The sequence below is a fragment of the Bubalus kerabau genome, chromosome 21 (assembly GCF_029407905.1).
Source record: "Bubalus kerabau isolate K-KA32 ecotype Philippines breed swamp buffalo chromosome 21, PCC_UOA_SB_1v2, whole genome shotgun sequence".
Lineage (NCBI taxonomy): Eukaryota > Metazoa > Chordata > Mammalia > Artiodactyla > Bovidae > Bubalus > Bubalus kerabau.
The window spans coordinates 44,642,169-44,668,870 of NC_073644.1; the positions used below are offsets into that span (position 1 = coordinate 44,642,169).

The window sequence follows — 26,702 nt, forward strand, 5'->3', positions numbered from 1 at the left end:
CATTCTAAATATATGTACAGAGATTGTATCCTACTTTTATCTTTCTAGCTACCTTAGTCATCAATATCGAAATAATCTTGACTCCAGTATCTTTGAAAATACCCTAAGGACTTTTGAAATGCGTTATGCTAATATAGCTTTAGAAAATAACCTAATTTTAGTGTACACTTTTGGTAGCAGCTAGGTTTCCTTTTGTGTATTTGGCTATTTCTCTTAGCTTGAATTAGAAGTTTTTCTTAAACACTTATGACATTTTTAAACCTTAAAAATTGCTTTTTTTGTGAGTAATTAAGAAATTTTGTGCTTTGTTCATTTTAAGTTACACTGACTTCTAAAGATTCGGATTTTTTTTTTTTTTTTTTTTTTTTGAAGCCTGGCCCTCCTAATTTTTCAGCATTGTTTTCAAGGTTATGAGGTCATTTAGCTGAGAAGAAGGTACTTACGTGAATTCAGATATACAGGCTTTAATTTCTCTCAGACTTTCTCCTTGGAAGTCTTTCTGCTAGTCATTTTTAAAGTACTTACATTAACTAGGTTGTTTTCCAGTGACAGTGTTCTCCTACTAGTAGTTTGAAGAAGGGACTTAGAAAAATTCAAAGGTTGTAAACATGTTTTTCAAAATATATTAAGATTTCAAAATAACACACTTCCGAGGAGAACCTTTGTTATTAGATCAGTTGGGTTATTTGTCTTTCCTTTGGTGTGAAATAAAGGAGAAAGACTTAGAAAGACATGAACTTTAGGCACTGAATGAACATGGTCTAATTTTATTGTATTGATGGGATTAATTTTCTCTCCTACAGTCTTTCCACTATTTGAATTTAATAGGGGGCATTGTAGCTCTCTCTCAGGCTTGCATAGTATGAACATATTTTTTTTAAAGGTCACATGCTAACATTAAATAAGATTTTGATGTATTTAAATGTATATCTATAGTTTTGGTAGTCTGAGTTTATAAATTTTAGTAAGTAACAGATGAACGCCTTAGTTTTGCATGAACACACATAAACACACATCCAAAGCATTGAGAAGAATTTCCCCAGGCCCAAGGAAAAATGTCTTATTTACAGTTAAGCTGTCTTATTTTCATAATTTTAAAAAAGAGTCCAGAGTACCATTAATGGCTGTTTTAAATGTGAATGATAATTATAGCACCAAAACTCATATCTGACATTGATCTTTTTAATATTCTAAACTATACAGAATAAAGTATAGAGGGGAAAAATACAACATATATGACAGTACTTAATCTAATTAAGTTCTCTAACATGTGAAGGAAAAAACACAGAAATCGGAGAATGGACAAAAGATACAAGCAGGTAGTTCAGAACACCAGAATTTCAGTTGACAAAGAAATGTATGAAATAATAGTAGTTAAGGAAATAGAGTTTATAATGACTGAGAAAATTATCATTGGTTAAATCATACAAGGGCTTTGTTGGTGGCTCAGCTGGTAAAGAATCCACCTGCAATGCGGGAGACCTAGGTTCTATTCCTAGATTGGGAAGATCCCCTGGAGAAGGGAAAGGCTACCCACTCCAGTATTCTGGCCTGGAGAATTCCATGGACTGTATAGTCCATGGGGTTGCAAAGAGTCACACACGACTGAGCGACTTACACTTTCATTAAATCATACAAACTGGTCACTGATTTAGAATAGGAACTTGCTTTAGTTTGTCTAAGTTACAGAACTACCTTGATATAACAACATATGTTAAAAACTAAATTTGTAAACATTTGACTTATTCTTTCTTTTGGCATTTATTCAATATAGATAATTATTGATGAGAATGAAAATTATCTTCAAGTATATTTCTCTCAACTTTTAATAGAAAAAAACGGGAAAGGAGTGTCAGGTAATAAAGGGTTTAATTGTGGTAAACACTGAGGAAATATCTTTTACTGTTAAAAATAATATTGTAGAAGAATAAGCAGTATTGAAAGATGTTCATAGTATACAAATTGAAAAAACAGGTTATGAAATAATATGTACTGTTTGATTGCATTATGTCATATTCTTTATATTTGTCTATATGCCTATGCACATAGAACAGATATTAACACACATACAGAAAGAGAAAATTGTTTAAATATAAAGACTGTTTCATTGTAGAACTAAACCTAAACCTAGTAAGTTATTAAGGGTCCTGAATAAAAATGTAAATATTATGAACCCTGAGTTAGTGAAAAGTAAAAGAACAGGGAATGGGGAAAAAGGAGAAAAAGCTGAGTGCTACTCAGCTCATCATCTTTCATGACAAAGGATTAACTGAAATTGTCTAAAACTGAAATTTTTTTTCAAAATTATTGCTTAAAACTTTTAATCTTTCCTTATTTAAAATTGTATCTGTATGTTTATAAATATGCCTGTGTTTATATTTTAGCATATGAATCTCTTGTAGAAAAGAATTGATTCCTTTAGTTCCTTTTCTTTTTATGTTGGATTAAACTAAAGTTAATCTTACAGATTTTTATTTAAAGATCGCACATGTGTATGGTATTTTCTTCCTCTTACATAAATTGATTTCTCTCTGTCTCCCCCCTGATCCCTCTGTCTTTACGTACATTTAGAAAGGTACTTTGCATGATACTCAGAAGATGTTAACATGTTGTTTCCAGGATTGAGGATGACTTGTTACTTTCTTCTTTGTATTCTTTTATATGCTTTGAATGTTTAACATGACAGACATACATTATTTTTATAAAACAACCATTATTATTTTTTTTAAAGACATTCGTATTGTCCAAGAAAGATTCCGTGGTTCTCATAATCCGCAATAATGCCATCAACCAGATGAGTCATTCCTAGTCTTCATTTTGAGATAGCCTAGTATTGCCGGGAGAAATATCAATAACCTCAGATATGCAGATGACACCACCCTTATGGCAGAAAGTGAAGAGGAACTAAAAAGCCTCTTGATGAAAGTGAAAGTGGAGAGTGAAAAAGTTGGCTTAAAGCTCAACATTCAGAAAATGAAGATCATGGCATCCGGTCCCATCACTTCATGGGAAATAGATGGGGAAACAGTGAAAACAGTATTAGACTTTATTTTTCTGGGCTCCAAAATCACTGCAGATGGTGACTGCAGCCATGAAATTAAAAGATGCTTATTCCTTGGAAGGAAAGTTATGACCAACCTAGATAGCATATTCAAAAGCAGAGGCATTACTTTGCCAACAAAGGTTCGTCTAGTCAAGGCTATGGTTTTTCCTGTGGTCATGTATGGATGTGAGAGTTGGACCGTGAAGAAGGCTGAGCGCCAAAGAATTGATGCTTTTGAACTGTGGTGTTGGAAAAGACTCTTGAGAGTCCCTTGGACTGCAAGGAGATCCAGCCAGTCCATTCTGAAGGAGATCAGCCCTGGGATTTCTTTGGCAGGAATGATGCTAAAGCTGAAACTCCAGTACTTTGGCCACCTCATGCCAAGAGTTGAGTCATTGGAAAAGATCTGATGCTGGGAGGGATTGGGGGCAAGAGGAGAAGGGGACGACAGAGGATGAGATGGCTGGATGGCATCACTGACTCGATGGATGTGAGTCTGAGTGAACTCCGGGAGTTGGTGATGGACAGGGAGGCCTGGCGTGCTGCGATTCATGGGGTCGCAAAGAGTTGGACACGACTGAGCGACTGAACTGAACTGAACTGAGTGTGTCTTAAACTCTTTAAATCCTCAATTATTTCATGTTTATTAATTTTTTAAAAGATAGCACTTTCTAAAAAAGTAGTTGCTTAACTAGACAGATAAAGTTTGGGGGGAAATTACAGCATAATTTGAAGTGTTAGCCATGAGTTTTTATAGCTGTATCATAATTGTCTTCATTGCAACAAATCTCCAGCATAACTACTTATATCATTCCAGTATCTATCCCACATTGTCCTATCCTATTAGAGAATTTCTATAAATTTTGTCCCATGAAATGTTAAGAGGCTTGTTTGTACAGTAACTCACTGAGCCTATGGAAGTAACTACTTCTGATCTAGAAAACAAATTGTTTCTTTACAGCTACATCATCAGCTTGCTTTATCACCATTTTTTAGCTTTTACTTTCAGTCTTTCCCAGACATCCAGAATCCAGACAAGATAAGTTATTATAGTTATAACAGAGAGAAGTCAGAGCCTAGTGTTTCTTATCAGGGGCTGTTGTGTCTGACAGACCAGTGTTGAGTTCTTGCTCTGGCCAGATTAGCTGAGTTCCTTGTAAGTCCCAGTTGTCTCATCTGTAAAAGTGCATATATAATACCAACTTCAGAAATTGTGATCTCTGAGTGATATAACATATAAAATCAGTTTGCAGTATATTAATTAAAATAGAAAACTGACTTAGAGATTTTTCATCTACTGCAGTAAGAGCAGGCATAGGCAGTGTAGCAGTTCAGTAATACCGACAAGGACTAGGTTCCTTTTGTATTTCTGCTCTGCCACCCTTAGCTTGTATATAGGCTTTGTCCTTCAGCATTTTGCCTTACACATCCTTCCTGGGCAGGAAAGACCAGTGATGCTTTTTACTTGTGAAACAACCTCCCTAGAGACTTTTGCCTGCACCTCAACTGGTTAGGCTCTGCTAGTTAGGAAAGTCTGAAAAGTTGAATATTTTTGAGCTGGATATATTATCACTCTGAGCAAAGTTGGGGTATTCCTATTAATAGGAAGAGGATAATGAATATTTAAAGTAGGCACCTTATAATACTGATATGGCTTCCCTGGTGGCTCACTGTTAGAGAATCTGCCTGCCAATGCAGGAGACATGAGTTTGATTCTTGGGTTGGGAAGACCCCTTGGAGAAGGAAATAGCAACCCACTCCAGTATTCTTGCCCGGGAAATCCCATGGACAGAGGATCCTGCCAGGCTACAGTCAGTGGGGCCACAAAAGAGTTGAACACGACTTAGCAACTAAACAACAACAAAATATTAATAACTGATAACTGCTGTTATCTTTAATAGTTGCTAATGTTTCTACTGAGTGAACTTTATTCCTACTCTATCCACCATAAAATCATACTAATTTTCTTTTCTAACCTAATGGCATTCATTGGATGCCATAACAGTTCTTTAACATAAAAGTACCGAACTTCACTGCTTGAGGCTACACATGAGTGTCTCTTCTTGGCCTCCAGCCTACATTTGAATTATTTTGTTATGAGTAATGCCGTAAGAGTGTCTTTCCAGACTGTGTTTTTGTTATACCCTGAATGTTTTCTTATTCATTCCAAAAGTAGGGTTATAGGTTAAAAGGATACAACGTTTCTATGACATTTCTCTAAAATAATTATATGTAGTTACAAAGTCTTCCAGCAGTACATTTGTGTTCTTTAATCTCAAATAACATCAGGGGACTTGCTTTTTCTTTTTTTTTAGGTTTGCTAGATCTAATTATCTATAGTGATAAACCAGTAGTATTCATTTTAGTTTGCATGTGTAAGTAAAAAAAAAAAAAAAATACAACATTCTTTTTTAAAAAATGTTTATTTCTTCTTAATAAGCATTATCTGTTTGCTTATTGCATTTTTTCTAGTGGCATATGTAAGTAATGTGTGAATAAATGTGGAAGGAGAAGATGCAGAGAGGCACAGTATGCCCCATTCACCAAGGCCATGGTCGCAGTTGTAGAATGTGTTCACATGCTCTGAACTCAGTCTCTGCGAGCCAGCCATTAAGGCCTGCTTTCCTGAGGCTTTGATCCCACTGAAGGATCTACCCTATTTAATGACTCAACACAACTTTGAAGAGGACAACTTTTTTAAAAAGAAAACAAATGTTGTTTTTCTGATAACTGTTAAAAGTAACAGATAAAATTAGTGTTTTGCTTAATAAGGATACTCATCTTTTGGTGATTTTCATGGAGATTGTCTATTATAGATTTATTTTTGTTCCTTCCCCCTGATAATTTTCTAGCTCCTTAATTAAATCTTTATAGAATACATATACAGATGCCCCAAATATGAGCATACTTATTTGAGTAAAAGCCGAAGGATATGTGGGGTCAGGATAGTACTTCCAAAGGAAGGTTTGGATAAACTATTAAACTGCTTCCTTATATTAATATAATTGAAAGCAAGTTTATTTTATCCACTGTTCTTTAATTGATCACAATAATATGATCTGCTTTCACTTATCCATTTAATTCAGTTTGTTGGTGCAACGTATTAGTTGCCACTTTGCTTTGCAACCTGTGGAGGCCTTTTTAAATTTTTGTTTATCTTGAAATGAAATGTCAAATATTCTTCATAGAATTCTAGTTGTTAACTTAATGGTTTTGTTAACAATTACAAAAAGCAAATGTAATTGTTTATTGAAAGGCTTGTGATTCAATCTGTTTACCCATTGGCTCTAGAATTGGTCTAAATGTTATTTTATTAATGATTTCCCTTTCAGTTGAGTGAGCTTTCTCATCACTAAACTTATAGGCTTATCTTTTTTTGCAAATATTATGTTTAGGAGTTATTTGTTCTCTAAATTCTTTTCCCCCAATATTTTTATTTTTTACTTATACCTAACTGAACTCATGAATAATGTCTATAGTAATCAGTCTGGAAAGAAAACTATGAGCCAATAAATTGATATTGTAAAGATTAGAATAATAATATTTTAAGTTATAGTAGCATTTGTTTGTAAGTAAAAATATTTGCTCTGGCCATACTGTCAAAAATCAGTTCTCCATATTCTTGTCTAATTTATTGAGGTGTTAGGCAGCATTCCATTTCTTAGCCAATAAATTTTGTTTTGCTTGAGCCTGCTTTCTTTCTAAGAGGTGGTCAGTGTAATAATTCATAGTATTTGAAATGTTTACAGTTTATAGAAATACTTGGTCTGGAATGATACTGTAGTCCAAAATGTTCTATTGTCTTCTGAGTAGTTTTGGCATTCATAGAACAAAAAGGATGATTGAAGTCTTTATTCAAGTTCTGTAAAGGCAAATTCTAAACAGAAAAGCAGTTACAGAGTACTGTCTCTTTTATCAATATTCAGAGATTGAAAAAATATTCTCAAGAAAGATTATATGTTTTAATAAGCAGCCTCAGTAATAATTGTTATTGCAACCTACTTAGTTGACTTTCTTAGCTTTAAGACCAAAGAAACTGAAATCTTAGGTATTAGCCAAACCTCTGTTTTAAATGTACTTTTGGCTTTACCTTAAAAATAATCTTTTGGAAAAACAGTGGTACATCATTGTGGTCTTTTGAAAAATGTTGGTTTGTTGAATTCTGCATTTCCCTTCGTATGCTTTTTTCTCTTCTCCTGTCTCTTCTCATTCTGTAGATTCAGACCCAGGACATACAAGTGAGAATTGGGGGGAGAGACTTATATCTTCTTACAGGACATGCTCAGGTAACTAGATTATCAGGGGTTCCTGTTAGCCAGTGGTTTCTGTCACATTTATAATTAATTCTTGTACTATAAATAACTTATTTTCAAACCAGCACATAGATGTCTGTGGTTGAATAAGTGACTATATGAGTGACATAAAATTTTCCAGCCTCATTTGAGAGCACCCATGTACCATGTCCAAGACATGTTCTGTGTGGATGCTGCAAGCAGGATCCTGCACAGCCACTCAGGCATGCAGCACAGCTGGGGGCCCATTCACGTAGAAGAGTATGAGAGGTGTACACCTTGGAGCTGTGCTGAGCAGTGACCCCTGTAGGAAGGTGCCCTGGTCCTCCATCTCTTAGCTGGACGCCCTTCACACGTTATACCACACACAGTGATTTTCATAGACAGTGTCATCTTATTCTTCAAGCATGCAGTGTTTTTTAAAACATATTAAAAATTTTTTCAGTTGACCTCTTTAGTCTGTTGACTTTTCTGCTGCCCCTGTTGAATTTAAAAATGGATTAAAACACCAAGTTTCCTGGAGAAATGCCATCAAAGAGTAAATGTATCCCCAGTATGTGAAAACTAAATTAGCTAGGTGTTTTGATTCTTTCTTTTTTTTAACTTTTTAATTAGCTTATGTTCTTATCTCTTATTTTTAAATGTAAAATATTGTTTAGTCCCTCAGTGTCCAGTTTTTAGCATATGGCCTTTAACTGTAAAAACTAAAAATTTCTGTTGCCAGTATACTTTCTATTTATTTGATAAATTTGTTGAGTTGGTATACAGCAAAGTAATTATTCTTAAAATTATCCTGAAAACTGTTAGTTGACCTGATAAGTCAGTAATACGTAGTTATCAAAATTTGGCAATGGCTTGTCTACAGTTAGCATTAAATTGAACAGATCTACACTTACTGTGGAGTTAGTGGTACTTTCCTAAAATGGGGCCCCTGAGTACCAAGGCACACCTAAAAGAGTGGTATGTGATGAAATTGCCTGTGGTCTGAGGGTCATGGCTGGAATCAGAAGATATAAGCCTTCACCTGTCAGAAACTAGATATTGCAGAACCATCTGTATTTGAATTGTAGCTCCCACAGTTTCATTCCTTATACTGTGGCTGCTTTGTGGGAAAATGTCGTATTTCTGAGACACTGGTAGGCTTATGAACTAGTTCCCCAAGAAAAACATGTTTGTCTCTTCTCAGTATACTTAATTGAGATGTGACAATGTTGAGCTTTCTGTTTATTCTGATAAGACATGGGAAGAAAGCACTAATTTTCAGGATTATAAGACTGAGATATCTCTGTAATTCTAAAGGTCCTCTGAATCTTGAGGTAAATAATACTGGATTGTTGAAAAGGCTGTATCTGTTTTTCTTTAGTCTTAAGTGAACCACCTGGATTTTTCTTTAACAATCTCTTAAGGTGGTCTTCCCTGGTGGTCCAGTTGTTAAGAATCCATGCTTTCACAGAGTTTTATTGAATGGTTTCAACATGAAAAAGCACACTTAGGGACATACTAATCTAAGATTTATGATTTTTAAAAATGGTATAAAGTTATTGCTAATCTATCTTACAACAGCTACTGTTCACCTACCTTATTTTTCTATCTCATGTAAAGCATGAACTCAAGACAGATGGCTAAGGTAACTCAGAAAAAAAATAGTGTTCATATGAATGTTAGTAATGAGTTTTTGATTGAACATTTGGAATACATCCAATTTGTTTATTCTTTTCTTCTATAAACTGAGTATCACTTTAGAGTATATTCTTTTTTTAGGAGGTCATTGCAAGTATAGAGGAACATAATTGATTTTTTCTTTTTGATCTTAATCTTATTGAATTTACTTTTTAAAAATTTTTTGGAAAAAAAAAAAAAATTTTTTTTTTTTTTGGCCTCTCCTTCATGGCACATGGGATCCTAGTCCCCTAACAGGGATCTAGCCTCCATCCCCTGCATTGGAAGTGCAGAGTCTTAACTACCGGACTGCCAGGGAAGTCCTCAAGCATATTCTTCTTAAAACATTGTGTTACTAAAATGCAGTTAAAACCAGAAATCAAGAGTTTGCAAATGAGAAAATAAAAGAAAATTTTTTTTCCAAAACTTTAAAAGTGTTTTAAGGATAGAGATGTATTTTTTATTTTGCTTCTTCTAATTACTAAACTGTACTTTTTTTTCTTAAAACAACATCTTTCTTTAAACTGTTATAAGTATTTTAAGTGAGAAGTACATTTATTATATTTAAAAATTTGGCATGCAGATCAACAACTATTAAAACAACAGTTGTGGTTCCTCATTAATTCTGAGAACCAAAGCATATAGAACATTATTAGGAAAAAGAATGTGTTTCAGGAAAAAATAGATTTCTCCAAAAGACCTATTTAGGGGTTTATAATAAATTTAGTAAGTTAGGTGTAACACTGCTAAAATGGGCTTTATACTAATTGGATCATTAATGAAATGAAAAGTAAGAAAATAATATATTAGAACTATTAATAAAGGCTGACTATAAAAATTTTGGAATTTTTTATTTCTGTTATGTAAAATTCTGCAAATATCAACAGAATGGACATTTTTGGAGCTATTGAGTTTTGGGTGATTTGTGGGCAGCAGAGAGTAATGCAGGCCCTTTGATTTTTCCAGGCCTTTAGGATTCCAGTTTGTCCTGATTAACTTAAAGTGGCATACTACAGGATTGTATGCCTCAAATAATAATACAGTAATATATAAATAGTATCAAACTTTTATTCGTTTCTTGAAAGTTACTAGATCAATAAATGCTTATCTCCTGGAGTAGTCTAACTGCTGGCCACATCTACCTGAGAAAAATGACAGTATTGACTACTAAGCCTTGTCTTCTTGCACTCATTTTGCTATTTTACATTTGTTTACAATTTTTATTAATTTATTTATAGTTTTGTAGCTCTTCTCTACACTGCAAACCTGGATCAGTAAATCCCAGATATTGATACAGGATTTTCCAGGAAATAGATGCCTAGACAGTTAACAGGCAGCTCATCTCACAGGGCCACTTGAATTAATTCCCAGAAATGTCCTTAAGGAAGGAGTAACAGGCATCTATGTTTCTTTGACCTATGGAATCCAGTTCCATCTGAATTTTCTGGCTCATAACCAGGAATATTGGCTCCATTGCCAGAGATTTGCCAAATAGCTAAATCTGAGAACTGGCTTTATGGTGGATCAAATCTCTTTGAAAAATTTTTAGACATTTTTGAATCTTTGCAGGATCTCTATTAATTCCCCTGGCCCCTTGCCACACACATATAGAATCTTTAATTTTGCTCAGTTTCAGCTTTGATTAATAGTCTTCCATGTTCAATTATCCTGTAACTACAATAGAGTGATTTGGTGTTATTTTTCAGTAATTACTCTGTGTGATGTGCTTTGTCTTAAACAGCTCCTTAGAAGATGTATAAATTATTAGTGGAATTAGGGAGATAATGTGAAGGAATATTACTATACAGGCTTAGGAATAATTGAATAAGATTAGAGTGAATGAAGGAGTTTCAGAGATGTAAAACTAAGGAATGTTTGAAGTGTTATTTAATAGAATCGATCATTAAAATACAGATCTTACTAGGACTAAATTTCCAAATGTTAATTTTCTGAAAATTATACAATTAAGATGTTTTTTCAAAGCATTCAGGGAGAAAATTGCTTATATAATAAAACCGTAGTGCTCTTTTGTCTGCCTATTGCAAGTTTCTCTGTTACTCTTGTTTCTCATAAACATGTATCATCTATTTTTAAAAAGTCTCCTTATGCTTTACTTTTGCGTGCTTAAATTTGTTTCAGATTCTTACATATTTATTAATAATTCCAGAGAAAGAAGGTCCAGAAAAGAAGAAAACAAAAAAGGAAGCTGGAAATAAGAAGTCCACTCCAGTTAGCATTCTCTTTGGTTACCCACTCTCAGAGCGAAAGCAGATGGCACTTCTTATGCAGATGACAGCACGGGACAACAGTCCAGGTGACACTCACCATCATTGAGTACCTGTGTGTTTGTGGTTTTCTTCACATTGTAGCTTTGTCTTGACAGTTATATTTAACTACTTTAAATGTTTGTCCTTTCTTGGATTTAATCAGTTTCTTATAAATTTATAATCTTAACATGTGTTTGTGTGACAGTTGTTTATTGTCTGTCTCATCTGCTAGATGAAAAGCTATACAGGAGCAGGGATCTTGGCTCTTGGCAGACATTCAGTAATGTTTGTCAACTAAAATGAGTACAGTTGACCTTTGAACAACACAGGTTTGAATTGAGTGGGTCCACATACACATGGATTTTTTTTAGTGGTAAATACTATACTGCTGCATAATCCATGGTTGATTGAATTTGAAGATACAGAATTCTGGATTTGGAGGGCCAACTGTAAGTTGCACACGGATTTTCAAATGTGAGGAGGGTGGGTACCCCTGATCCCTGAGTTGTTCAAGGGTCAACTGTAGTTTAGAATTGGATCAGTCCACATGAGAAATCTGTTGCAGAACTGTGTGTGCTTTTACCTTACTGCAGAAATTTTTACTTCAGTTTCTGTAAAGCTGCTTCTAGGTTTATAGTTTACTTTTATAGTTATACTTTACTTTTATAGTTAGCACTCTATTGTAAGCTGGTAATCTTATCACATGCTTTTAGAAGAACGAGTATAATTCATGTTTTATTGTTTAAGATCTGCTAAAATTTATTTTGGGCTTCCGTGTTGGCTCAACAATAAAGAATCTGCCTGCAATGCAGGAGACACAGGTTCGATCCCTGGTCTGGGAATATCTCCTGAAGAACGGGATGGCTACCCACTCCATTTTTCTTACCTGGGAAATCCCATGGGTAGAGGAGCCTGGCATGCTGCACTTCACAGGGTTGCAAAGAGTCGGACACAACTTGATGACTGAACAACAGCAACAACAAAATTTATTTTCAAAAGAAAAAATATCTGCAGTGTATTATGTAAATTTATTTCATGTTTCATTTCACGTTTCCATTTAAGATATTGTGCTTCTTGTGTGTGTGTGTGTGTGTGTGTGTTTATTCAAGTATCAATAGTTTGCCCTCCAGAAAGGATTAAAGATGGCTTACCGGCAGGATAAAGACAAAGAAGGAACAAACAACCAACTTGCTCATTTATTAAAAGAGTTTGTTTAAAAGGTAGATAAGGTCCAGACCGCTGGGCTGGGATAGTTACTACATTGAGCAGTGAACTTGGTTATACATTCTGGTAGCTAAAAACAAGAGTTTTAAGTTGTATAAAGTTCTCATTGAGCAATGCAAGAAGAAAGTAAATCTCTTTGGAGAAATCTTTTTCTTTTGGAAAGAAAAGTTCCAAAAATTTGGAAGAAAAATTCTTTTCTTTAGGGCACCTTTGTATAACACTTGGGATAACATGACAGACAGACCCTGTTGAAATGCATTGACAAGAACACAATTTTTCTAGTGAACTTTTCCAGTGTTGGCTCTTTGTTATTAAAAAATGGGACAACTTGGTAAAATTCTTGGAGTTTCTATAGATCATAGTTTCCATTAAAACGTAAGTGTATCTATATCTTTCACTAACAAGAGTGTGTTAGAACTTTCTGTTTAAAGTGGGGCATGTTGTTTTGGTTATTCTTCCACCTGTCCACCCACAACTTGGGGAGACTGGCCAAATCAAAGTTATTTACAGTGTTAAACTTCAAATGTTTCTGAACATTTGAAAAGTGTTAATAACTTTGACTCAGATTTAATAGCTAGATGAGAAAAAAAAGTGTTATTTAATACTATGAACCTCTATCGTTAGAGTAAACTAAAGAATTAATGCAGTAAGGCAAGAAGCTAAAAATCTTTCCTCATTTCCAATAACCTCTCCCGTTGAGCTGCAAGCCCTATTCATAATTTCTTCTCAGTTTTTTAGATATAAACATGTAAATATATCTTTTATTGCTGTTTGTTTTTAAATATAAATAAGATTAATACTGTAATACTGTTCTGCACTTTGTTCTTTTCATTTAAGGGTATATTGGTCCTCCTTATTAATACATGTATAGAGGGGAAAGCTTTTGAAGTATCAACCTGTTTGCCAGCTGATAGATGCGGTTGTTAAGGTTCATAGTCTTATTAATTATATAACTTACTTCCCATGTTTATTCTGATTGCCATTATGGGTAGTACTACTGTTATTTTGTCTGTGTTATATTATTTTGGTATGGCTGAGAAAATTTTGTATGAGTTAATTCCTTGCAAGTTGTTTGAATTTAAAAATGCCTTTTTAAGTTCAATCACTAATTTCCTAAATAAATAATTTGACTATAAATATTATAATAATCATGTATTCACTCAACAAATGTTGTGTAAGTACACTGTGTAACAGGAAGTCTTCTAAGCAGTCGAGATACAGTGATGAGTTAGACAAGATTCATGTACTTCTGGAGTGTACGTTATAGAAATTCATAGATAAGAAACTGTTACTAACTCAATGTACTTTAAAAATCAAAAGGTAAACTTTAAACTGTTTTCTTACTGAGAGAAGAGGGATAATACTTAAACATTCCCATCGTGGCAATTTGCAAGGAAGTCATTATATGATGCTGGAAAATTATTTTCTGTAGACTTTTTTTCCCCTTAGAGCTGTTGTTTCTTTTAAATAGTTGTAAATTTTCAGAATTATTAACACTGTACATATGTCTCGAATCCTTAATTGATTAAGAAACTATTTTTCGTTTTGTTTTTTTCTTAGTTCTGAAGTGGGGAGGAGAGGACTTTAAATGTCATGCAGTTTAACTTTCTTGTTTTTGAGAGAGAAACTGGAACAAATACCAAAAGATAGAAATCAAAGCAAAGCACTTTTTTTCCCTCCTTCATCAGCCCGTTTTTAAAGGCCTTTTTCTAGACTGTTCTTACTTCTTATGGATCATAAGCTTCATTTCATGCTAAAATCATCTATGACTTTAATTTGTACCTAATGTTGAAATACATACTTTGAGTCCAGTACTTTGAGTAAGAGGTGTAAACTCTAGCCTTCGATGTCATTTCATCTAGGTCTTGAAATAATATCATAACATGCCATGAAAAATGGTTTTTTTGCAGTTTATCAAATTATTCATTGAGCAAGTACTTTCAGGGTAGAGTTGACAGAGTGAAACATTTTTTTCTTAGTTGGCACATGCAGTATTTGATAACCCTAAAGGAAGATCTACTCTGAGTCAGTATCAGATTATCCAAGTCAAGTGTCAGATTGTTTGGGTAAGAAGGTACTCCCTCATCCAAGATATTAGCACATTACCTGTAAAAACCTTTACATGAATATTACAAAATATTTAGTCTAGAACTTTAAATTTTTCTCTTTCTTACAGATTCCACACCAAATCATCCATCGCAAACACCACCAGCCCAAAAGAAAACTCCCAGTTCCTCATCTCGACAAAAAGATAAAGTTAATAAAAGAAATGAACGTGGTGAAACTCCTTTACACATGGCAGCTATTCGAGGAGATGTAAAACAAGTCAAAGAACTAATAAGTTTAGGGGCAAATGTGAATGTGAAAGATTTTGCAGGTAAGACTTGTAATTAAAGACATACTCAGGAACTAAAATTTTGAAATTATCACCTAAACAGACTCTGATTACAATTTAATCGACATTCTTTGTTCCTCTTTCTGAAATAAAAGTGTTCTAAAAGTATACTTTAATGTAAAACTATTTTGGAGTTTGTACATGAAACCCTGATCTCTACCACAATTCCACGTCAGTAATCACTCAAATTCTTAAATATTAAGCTTCTGTATTATCTGGCATATTACCATATAATTTTTTATCTAATTTAGGATAAAATTTTTATCTGTTTTTTTGAAAATCAGGCAAATAACCCTCCAAAAGAAAGATCCTTGATCCATTTACACTCCCATCAAGAGTATATGGAAGAAAGAAAAAAAAAAAAGTATATGAGAGAGCCCTGGGTAGGGGAAAGAGATAAATTAGTAGGAATTTGGGATTATCAGTACTCTTGCCTGGAGAAGCCCACTGATGCAGGAGCCTGGTGGGCCACAGTCGATGGGGTTGCAAAGAGTCGGACACGACTGAGCAACTTCACTTTCACTTTTGGGATTAACATATACACACTACTGTATATAAAATATTAATAGATAAGCAAGAATCTGCTGTATACAGGGAACTCTGTTTACTATCTTGTATTATTGCAAGACCCTAACAAGCTTATTTTGCCCATTTATACTCATATATAATCAGTTGATTATTATAAATTATAGCAAGTTTATATTCATTGGGTAAGCTTAAATGTTAGTTTAATACTTTTGTCAAATAATTTAGCTCCATGGGAAATAATGGGGCTTCCCTGGTGGCTCAGAGAGTAAAGCGTCTGCCTGCAATGTGGGAGACCTGGTTTTGATCCCTGGGTCAGGAAGCTCCCCTGGAGAAGGAAATGGCAACCCACTCCAGTATTCTTGCCTGGAGAACCCCACGGAAGGAGAAGCCTGATAGGCTACAGTCCACGAGGTCGCAAAGAGTTGGACACGACTGAATGACTTCACTTTCATGGGAAATAATATTGTGGATGAACCTTCTGTAAAATTAGTGGTTTTCTTAGGTACTTATTTTCAGTAGCTTGTTCATCATTCCTTTTTCCTTGTATTGTGTACATTTAGAATTACTGTATCGCACATGGGTATATTAAAAGCATATGTGTTGAATTAGTAGAAGTGAACCATATGTTCAATTAATATTGTAACTTTAGGTTGGACACCACTGCATGAAGCTTGCAACGTGGGATATTATGATGTTGCTAAGATACTGATAGCAGCTGGAGCAGATGTTAACACACAAGGATTAGATGATGACACTCCACTCCATGATTCCGCTAGTAGTGGGCACAGAGATGTGAGTATGACAGGAGGAGCAGTAATACACATCTTCAAAAGATACATTTAACCCAGAGTAATTTAACTCACTTCTTAGTTGTATAATCTGGTGTCATATTTCATATGTTGCCTGACCAGCTCATTTGTGTTTTATTTTCCCATTTTCTACCTTCTAATTGCTAATTCCTATTATGAGTTTAGCATTATCTTTTCATAAAATCTATTTAATTTGATAACTAAGCAACTTGGCAAAATTTTTATTTGAAGGGCCGTTCTACTGTCGGATAATTAGATGTAGAGATTAAAGCATATTTTACTTATAAAAATTTTACACTGTCATACCTTTTTTAAGACATTAATATTTAATGATTCCTTTGTATATAACAACTATTCTTGAATTTTAGCTGACATTATTTACTTAAAGATATTCAGATGCTTATGTATATAATAAGACGATTTAATCAAACACGATTATATATGCTTGAAAATTTAATAGCATCTTTAAATACCATGTTTGATTTGTTTTGATGCAATATTATGACCCATGCTGGGTTTTAAATTCCATTTGCATTTTCAATCTCTGGCAAAGTCTCTACCCCATCTTTGTTGTAATGAAGCTTCTGTTTTAAGCATGTTTAATGCTTAGTTCCCGGAGAAGGCAATGGCACCCCACTCCAGTACTCTTGCCTGGAAAATCCCATGGACAGAGGAGCCTGGTAGGCTGTAGTCCATGGGGTCGCGAAGAGTCGGACACGACTGAGCGACTTCACTTTCACTTTTCACTTTCATGCATTGGAGAAAGAAATGGCAACCCACTCCAGTGTTCTTGCCTGGAGAATCCCAGGGACGGGGGAGCCTGGTGGGCTGCTGTCTGTGGGGTTGCACAGAGTCGGACGCAACTGAAGTGACTTAGCAGCAGCAGCAGCAGCAGCAATGCTTAGTTCCATTACTGTAACCTGCTTAAAGCTGAAGCAGATCAACCTAGGCCACTGTTAGCCGTGTCTAAAGCAAAGGATTCTGTTCATCAAAGAGGTAGTTTCTGTTTTTCACTTAATTTTGACTTTTATTGACATACTTGTGCATAGTTTAGAAAGTTGAAAAGTATTGCTTAGCTCAGAAAAATACCTAAATTCTCCCTTGTGTCCCTCCACCCTTCCCAGTACCATTAGCCAAAAGCAGCTGTTGTGTTTCTTCTCTTCATTTCTAACAAGGTGTAAGCTATTTTGCCTTATTAAATTTTAGTCTCTAGTTACTGACTCCTGCAAAGGATTTTAATATATATTGCTGCTCTGAGACTCACAGAGTGTACTCTAATTTTATTTTGCCTTGGATTTTATTTATTACCTTGGTTACTACTCAGCCTTGTTCTAATTTTTCTTATTTAGTTCTCTGTGTAAATGTATATTTTGTATTTCCTTACTCTGTCTTTCATAACTCTAAAATGCCCTGAATAAGGTCAGACACATCCATCAGTTCATTGTTTTTGAGAGTATCTTTGTATACAAAATATCTTGTATCCTGCTTCAGTAGCTGCCCTAGATCTGTGGCACAGATGCTGTCCAAGGATTTCTCTTTGCCGTGAATTTCATGTGGGATTCTCAGTCTCTGTGAGATTTCCAGTCTCTGGCTGGAGTGGTTGTGAATTTGTGAACTACATTGCATTAACTTCTCACTGCAATATTTGTGTGTTTTCACTTGGAGATAAATGTTGTAAATGATTCATATGTATTAATCACTTTAATCATCACAGTAAATGAACATCCTTTGGTGTCTGTTGTGGAAACTGTATGACCCACTACATTCCAGTACCCTTAGCTTCTCCCGGAGTTTGGCGAAACAAAGACACATGAGGTCACATTGGTCTGAGACGCTCCTAAGTTTATTAAACTGATAAGAGTCCAAGTTAAGGGACTAAATAAGATAAATACCAATGTCGTCTTAAGAGAAAGTGAGGTAATGATATATTAAGCTGGAAGAGCTGTTCAATACACTGTCTCTACTCTCTGATGAAGAACACAGGACATGCTTTCTAACACCCTAGCTCAAATTTTGGTGTCATCTCATACCTTTCTGCTAGAAAAATCCCCCTTAGTTTTTTCATTAGCAGCAAACATTCTCAGCCTTATTTTCTTTTTTGACACAATAAAAATGTCAGGGTCATGCTGCCTGCCTTTTAAAAGCCGCTTTAGTTGAGAAAAAAATGAAATTTGTGAAGATAGATACAAATTCAGTTCTGGTCTGGCCGGTTTGCCAAATGTGTGGTCTCAAGTTACTTTTTTCCTCTCAACTTCCTTTTTCTCATCCATAATAAATAATATCTATTTAAAGGGGATATTTTGAAGGAAAAAAAGACACTGAGCATATAAACCTACCTTGAAATCTAAAATGTTACAGAAATTTCAGAGGTCAGAAATTAAAAGGCTACTATTGCTATTTTTCAAATACACTCAAATATTTTAGAAACTAAAATTCAGAAACTAAAAGTGCCATTTTCTCATTTAAATCTTTCTAAAAGACTTTTTCATAATTCTCAAGTTCAAATTTTGAAGAAAAATAATAATGTTATTTTTCCTAAACTGATCCTTACTGTTGTTCCAGTCTCATACATACCTATGGGATAGCACTTAACTATATTATTTTTCACTTGTGTGCTTGTCTGTTTTCTGCATTGAATATTGAGTCTCATACATATATAATTTATATTCTGGGTGTGCTGTGTTAAATACTGTATTCCCTTTTTTAAAAAAAGGATTATTGATAGTTTTTCAAACATGAATAGTTTTTCTTCAAATGTTGCATAAAAAGATCTCTTGATTGCTAAATGTAATGTTAAAGAATTATGCCTAAAAAAAAAAAAAAAGAATTATGCCTTATGAGTAAGACATGTTTCTATGAATACAAGTTTCTAAATATGCACATTGCTGCAAAATATTTCCAGAAGCTGACCTTTGAGCTGATGTACTTACAAGGATTCAAACACTATTTCCAGTCTCCTTCCAGAGGGAGACTGGCATGCTGTTTTCAAGAGACCTTTGCTTTTCCTCCTACCAACATGCCTAGGATAGTAGGAGTCATAATTCAGAGCTGTTGAGGGCTATTTTCTCCTTATTCTTTACTTGTCCCCAAAGAGGAGGAGGGAAATGAGAGCCACCAAAAGCTCATTTGTGTTTATCTGTACCATATGATTCTCCAGCAAAGAATTAGATTTCTTCCAGTGATACTCATGATGACTACAACCATCCATAAGACATTTCTAAGGTGAAAAAAAAACAGAAAGATAGCAGTTCTGTCCTAAATTATTTAGATTAAGAGAAGATTACTTTTCTTAACATAGCTTCAGTTCAGTCGCTCAGTCGTGTCCGACTCTTTGCGACCCCATGAATTGCAGCACACCAGGCTTCCCTATCCATCACCAACTCCCCAAGTTCACTCAGACTCACATCCATCGAGTCAGTGATGCCGTCCAGCCATCTCATCCTCTGTCGTCCCCTTCTCCTCTTGCCCCCAATCCCTCCCAGCATCAGATCTTTTCCAATGAGTCAACTCTTTGCATGAGGTGGCCAAAGTACTGGAGTTTCAGCTTTAGCATCATTCCTGCCAAAGAAATCCCAGGGCTGATCTCCTTCAGAATGGACTGGTTGGATCTCCTTGCAGTCCAAGGGACTCTCAAGAGTCTTTTCCAGCACCACAGTTCAAAAGCATCAATTCTTTGGCGCTCAGCCTTCTTCACGGTCCAACTCTCACATCCATACATGACCACAGGAAAAACCATAGCCTTGACTAGACGAACCTTTGTTGGCAAAGTAATGTCTCTGCTTTTGAATATGCTATCTAGGTTGGTCATAACTTTCCTTCCAAAGAGTAAGCGTCTTTTAATTTCATGGCTGCAGTCACCATCTGCAGTGATTTTGGAGCCCCCAAAAATAAAGTCTGCCACTGTTTCCCCATCTATTTCCCATGAAGTGATGGGTAAGAATCTAATCTTTGGCCTACCTTTTTCAAGTGTATAGTACTTCATAATATATGTTATAATAGCCCTATTCCTGGTTCTGTTTTAGATACTACCTACCATTATTTTCTTCTTGTCTCAACATTTTTACCTACTTCTAATATGCTGCCTGCTATTTTAAGCAACTTTGTTACTTTAAATTCTTTTTAGAATAAGTAATTTTTTGCATGTGAGGATGATCTGTAAAGTATTGATTATTTAGATTAGGGTTTTTGTAGTGTGCTTGATGAACTAATTTTCCCATCATAGGAATAAATATTTTAAAAATTATTTCCTAATAGGTATAGAAAGCATTCAGCAATATCAAGATCTTCTGTTTTCTCAAACTAGGACTCTAGCCTAAGGAAATAAGGCTAGAAATGTGCTGGGGAAATATTTCAATTTGTGAAGATGTTCACTATACCAATATTTATAATAACTAAAGGTTTTTGCCTTCAGTTACCTTCTCAAACTTCTCAAATGATAGTAAGGTGAGATTTTAAAGAACATGGACCCACAAGGACAAAGAACAGACAAAACAGGAAACCAGTATTTAAGGAGATAGAAATTTGAGGACTGAGTGGTGACTACATAAAACAGGGTTTGGCAATCTTTCTGTAGAGAGCCAGATAGTAAATACCTCCTCCCTTCTTCCTCTTGCTCTTTTTCCTGTGTCTTCCTCTATATTCCTTTATCAATTTTTTAAAGTATTTTATAAGAATATAATTATTCTTAATCAGCAGGCCAGATTGGGCCTACAGACCAAATTTACCAGCTCCTCCTGATTTAAAAAAAAGTCCAAAAAAATTGAAGCCAAAGCCATTTCAGCACAAAATCCCAGAAAAACTAAAGCTCAGCAATTGATGGCTGGGTTCACCTGGAAATGCCTGTTGAATAAGAAAACAAGAGGATTGAATCAAACTGTTTTTGACCCTCATAGCCCTTCTTAACTGTTCACAGCCAGATGACTACACATCTCCCGGCAGATTTGATTGAAGGTTTATTTTCTAACAAGTATAAACTGTACTGTCTGGACTGACATACCACAAGAATAGTTGGAAGTAAGGATTAAATGTCAGCTTATTAACGTTAAGACCTCAGTCAGGCAGAATGATGACAGTAAGGCATGAATTGAGAGATTTCCCCATAGAAAAGTGAGCTAGCCAAGAGGGGCTCTGATGAAGTGGCCCAGTCATATCACATTAGCACAAAGTCCATCTATCAGCAAGTCCTACCTAGGCCTAGAAAACTTAGAGTAAGCCTTTTAGTTTCTTAGCCACTGATCACCTGACCTTTGAGAAAGGACTCTGATATGGACGGTAAAGACCAGAACAGGCAAATAGAAAAGTAGGAACTTGGAGGACATAGACCAAGAGAAACTTCAAAAAAAAAAAAAAATCTCATTACCTTCCCCAAAGAGAAGAGAGTTTCTTGTAGCCATGAAACAAAAACTGAAGGCTTGCTAAATAAGGAAAATTAGCAAATTACAAAAAAATTTTAAAAAGCTCTTAGAAGTTAATAAAATCATAACAGGATGAAAAATACAGTATTGAAGGTTAAAGATAAAGTTGAGAAAACCTCCCAGAAACCAGGAAACAGACAAAGATGGAGGAGGGGAAATGAGAAAAAAGATTAATTCAGGAGATCCAGTGTCTTAAAGGGTTCTTAGAAGACAGAACAGTGAAAACACAGGACTTTATCAGATATAAAAGCAGGAATTTTCTCAGAACTGAAAGAACAGGTGTCTTCAGATTGAAAGGGTAATTGAATGCTCAGCATGAATGTTAAAAAGACCGAGATCAAAATTCATTATCCTGGGATTTCAGAACCATAGGGGCAAAGGACGTCTTCCAGCTTACAGAGAGAAAAAGCAAGTTCCATGTAAAGTAAAAAATCAGAATGGTGTCAGACTTTTCAGTAACAGCACTAGAAGCTAAAAGGTGATGCTCATGCCTTTGAAATTGGAGGGAAAACTATTCTATGTCCAAAGTAAGTATTACTCAAGTGAGGATAGAGTAAAGGTATTTTCTGACATGTACAAAAAAACTCTCAAATTATTTAACCATTTCTCAAGAATCTCCTGGAGGTAGTGTTTCAACAAAATGAGGGCATAAACCAACAAAGAAGATACGATCTAAAGAATTCAACACAAAACTGAGGAAAGGGTGTTTCTAGGATGATAGGATGAAGGAAGATGACAGATGAGAAGCAAATTTAGACAGCAGCCAGTCCATTTTAAAATAAGTGAGAAAGCTTGGAGAAGGACTTTAACAGAAATAGTGGTTGTGTGTGAAACTGAAGGGATCTGTGCTTGTAGCTGAATGGGGGATGAGTTAAAGATAAGTATGTAGAACACTGAGCAAATGAAGAATGAAGATAGTTAACTCTGGGATAAAATGACTTGTGTAAGAATGAAAATTTAGTCATGGTATGCTACTTGGTTCAATATTTATATTAGTCATAATACACACACACAAAATAATATGACTGTTTTGGAAAGTTAGGAGGAGGGCGAATGGTTATGTATAGGAGTACAGGGGTGCAGTTGGTAAACGAGAGCTGAGTCCCTGTCTTCCATTGTAAGACAGTAGACAACACCTAAAACTGAAAAATACGGAAGCAGCGTGCTAGGTGTGATATTTAAGCATTCGAAGATAAATATCAGGGACAATTGTTTTTCACTAGCACCCTTGAAAAGCTATTTGATCTTACTAAAAAATGCAATTTGATGAAAATTAATAAATAGGAAAATTGAACATTAACAGTTGATCATGGAGAAGGAAGTGGCAACCCACTTCAGTGTTCTTGCCTGGAGAATCCCAGGGACGGGGGAGCCTGGTGGGCCGCCGTCTCTGGGGTCGCACAGAGTCGGACACGACTGAAGCGACTTAGCAGCAGCAGCAGCAATTGATCATGAGTTATTTGTTTTCTTTTTGTGTTCTTACATTTCAAATGTTCTGTTTTGATGCTTTATTCTTCCATAGCCTAGAAACAATTTTTCATTTTTATTTCACTGTGAATCATTGTTACTCTTAAATACTTTCATTTGTTAGAAATTCCTGATTTGTAGCATCTTGTTTAATGTTGTTTTTTTGAAAAAGATGTGCTATACCAGAAAACATCATAGTTGTGTATTGAGAATACAAAAACGAACAAAGATTTCACATAAAGTTTATGGTCTAGGATAAGGGCAGAAATGTGTTAATAAATTATAGTACAGATTTACCTATGACAGAACACACTCATGTCACTGGAAATAAAAGCTCAAAGCAAGAGATGTCATGGAAGCAGAATTAATAATACTTCCCACCTGTCTGATGAGGAATATGAGTGAAAAGGACTTCGCTGGTGGCGCTAGTGGTAAAGAATCCTCCTACCAATGCAGGAGATGCAGGTTCGATCCCTTGGTCAGAAAGATCCCCTGGAGAAGGGACTAGCAACCCACTCCAGGATTCTTGCCTGAATAATCCTGTGGACAGAGGAACCTGGTGGGCTACAGTCTATGGGATCACAAAAGTGAAGGACACAAATTAGTGACTAAACAGCAACAATGAATGAAAAACAAAAATCAGTGATGGCTCCCATTGTTCTGGCTTCAGTGACTGGGTATATTTTGGTGCTAGTCACTAAGAATAGAAAAGATAAAGGATAAGGGTGCAAGTTTAATGAACTCTGGGACCAATTGGTTTCAATGTTTGTATTAACATATATCGAAAGAACACTTGGATATTTGGTTCTGAAGCTGAAGAAGAGGGCTAAGAAAGAATGAGCATGAGAATGAAAATGGATGGATGGATTGCATAATTGTCATCTCATTCAGAGTGGGTGGTGAGCCCTCCAGGGAGATGATGTAGAACAGAGCGTGAATCAAGGACAGAGCCCTGGGGAAATCACCTGTGGCTTAGATATTCACAGATACTAGAAGACTCATTTCACTGGACTGATGGCAACATAATTGTAGGTGGAAGGGTGAAGGGCCAGTAAGAAAGAAGTAGTCTAAGGCTGCAAGGGTAAACACTGTCCAGGAGCTTGACTGTTAAGGAAAGAAGAGAGGTTTAGGTGGAGGAGAAGAGTATAGGCTTAAACAGTTTCTTTTTCTTTAAGTCTGTTTCTTTATTCCCATTATTGTTTTAAGGCAAAAGAGAAATGAACTAGAAAGATTGGTTTCTAGAAATAAGTCAATCAAAAAAGAGGTTTTAATATAGAAAAGAAGTGGAATAGGAAGAAAGAAAGAAACCAAAAAAATGAAATGACTAGCCAGGCACATCTTGGTTTGTGGAGCCCAAAGCTTACGTAATTTGTGGGGACGAGGTTCTTTAAGAAATGAATAAAAAGATACAGGGCCATGTAAGGGGATCATGAAAATCAGAGACATTGCATTTTAAGCTTCATTAATTTTAAGTAATCTCATATCAGTTAGTGATAGTTTACATCCCAGGGAGATGGAGAAAAGAAGATTATTAAAGAGCCTTGGTGTAGGGCTAGTTGCCTTAAACAGGGGAAATACTTCTTTTGAGATTTCCTGTAGCCTGTACATTGCAAGAGGCCAGGGAGCTTGTTACTCTTGTTCATTGATTTATCTGGAGAACTTGATGTAGTCCTTGTTAAAGGTACTCAGTAAATATTTGTCAAATGTTTGATGAAACAGGAAGAAAAATCATGAGATTCAGTGCTAAGATAGCCCAACCTCAATCTTAAGGAGCAACTTTTCTTGGTAGTAGATGCAGTCAGAAGGGGGATGGCAGTGAAAATGGAACTTGAGAGTAATTATGATTTAGAATAGATCCTGGGGAAGGAGGCGGAGTAGACGGAGCAGGAGGAGACTGTGCGTATAATCGGGAGAGTGGTTGAAATAATGCAGTCAACAAAAGGACTGAGTCTTCCTACTGTTCAATGTTGCAGATTGTGAAACTGCTGCTTCGTCATGGTGGAAACCCTTTTCAAGCTAATAAACATGGGGAGCGTCCAGTAGATGTGGCAGAAACAGAGGAGCTGGAGTTGTTGCTGAAAAGAGAGGTGCCTTTGTCTGATGATGATGAGAGTTACACAGGTTTGTTCCACATGGTCTCTGTTCACCTGTTTACATGATATTTTAGTAGAATGTCATACTTCTGCTTTGTAACACCTAGCACTCTAGCTGTTCAGAATGGTGAGTTCGGTAACCTCAGTTGAGGTCCTGTCTCCACATCCTCCGTGTAAATGGGGTCCTGATGCTCTTGCCCTATTTCTGTGATTTCTTTTCCCCACAAATTGCTGATGTCAGATTCAAGCCTGCTGCAGACTCTCTCCCCGTTAATAGTTACCAGCACTGCTGCACACTGCCACTATTAGCTGTACCTCGTCTGAATTCTTTTAATCCTTTTATCAGTTAGAGCACTACTCACCAGACCCTTCCCTGGCATTGATGAGTCACCTTTGCATTTTTATTTTTGTGTTTAGGTGGTTGAATTCTGGTCATTGTTGTAAAATTGCGGCACAATTTTACAATCACAGTTTTAAAAAAGGGAAGATCCAAGAAGAGTATTTCAGAAAACTTTTGGCATACTCAGAGTTTTTTTAAAAACCGATAAGTAAAAAACATACCTGCTCCAGGACTGGTTTCTGTCGTGGAGGGGGGAAATAGTTATAAAAGATATTATTAGATCATTTAGCAAGGAATATGGACAGTAGATTAGTGTTGTTTCAGTGTAAATTCACGAAGTTGGCAATTATGCTGTAACAAATAATATCTTTATGTCTTGCAAAAATGCCCTCTGAAGTATACAGGGTAAAGAGCCATTATATATGTAATTTACCCTCATATAGTTAAGGAAGAAAATGTATTTATACACGTATGTTATATATAGAAAGAAAGTATAATGCAAGAAGAGTAAAGTTAACAATAGGAAAACCTAGGTAAAGGATTTATAGTATTTATTATTTTTTATTTTCTAACTTTTTGTGAGTTGAAATTATTTCCAAATTAAAACTAAAATACAAATTTAGATCTGTTGAAAAGATCTAAAGCTGACAAAGACAGTAGCAGTAGTCATTCCTGGTACCCAGATTATAATTGGGAAATATTTTCTCCTAAAAGAAAGCCAAACTTTGTTGGAAAACAATGGATGATGCTAAACTAAGTCTAGGGCAGGAAATATAGAACATCTCCTTATTTCAGATTTCAGGTTTTGTCAGAAGGCCTTAGACAGCTTGGAACTGTTCCCCTCTAGCCAAAAATTGGAAAGTTTGAGCTTCAATAAGGGTGTTAATTGCAAAGATTTGAAACCCATCAAACATGTTTAAATTCATGAATTTTTCATGGTGAATTTTTAAATTAATTCATGGTCACCAAAGAACCAGTTTGTTATCTTAAAAAATAGGCAAAAAAGGGGGAAAAGTCAATCATTTATTTTGCTTCCATATTCCTGTATGAACTCTTACCACTGGGTAACCTCATTATGATGAGAAGAAATGTTTTCTTATAAGATTAATACAGCTAAAAGAATGACAAGAGAGACTGACCACTTTGCAGCCCCCTGTTAGTTGATGTCTGG

At 35.4% G+C, this 26,702-nt stretch overlaps 1 protein-coding gene across 9 annotated transcripts in view; it reads left to right on the top strand.

Moving 5' to 3' along the window:
- ANKRD12 (ankyrin repeat domain 12) overlaps window positions 1-26,702 on the top strand; it is a 104,168-nt gene that overhangs the window by 47,968 nt on the left and 29,498 nt on the right. For 7 of the 9 annotated variants that reach the window (XR_008706510.1, XR_008706511.1, XM_055559100.1 and 4 more), the window contains exons 4-8: window positions 7,261-7,329; window positions 11,162-11,308; window positions 14,662-14,862; window positions 16,058-16,200; window positions 25,072-25,219. Coding sequence is in view for 7 of the 9 variants with exons in the window: in XM_055559100.1 (XP_055415075.1) it covers window positions 7,261-7,329; window positions 11,162-11,308; window positions 14,662-14,862; window positions 16,058-16,200; window positions 25,072-25,219 (708 nt within the window). In the remaining 2 variants the exon portion in view is untranslated. The remainder of the gene's footprint in view (window positions 1-7,260; window positions 7,330-11,161; window positions 11,309-14,661; window positions 14,863-16,057; window positions 16,201-25,071; window positions 25,220-26,702) is intronic. The other 2 variants (XM_055559101.1, XM_055559103.1) reach the window with 2 other exon arrangements.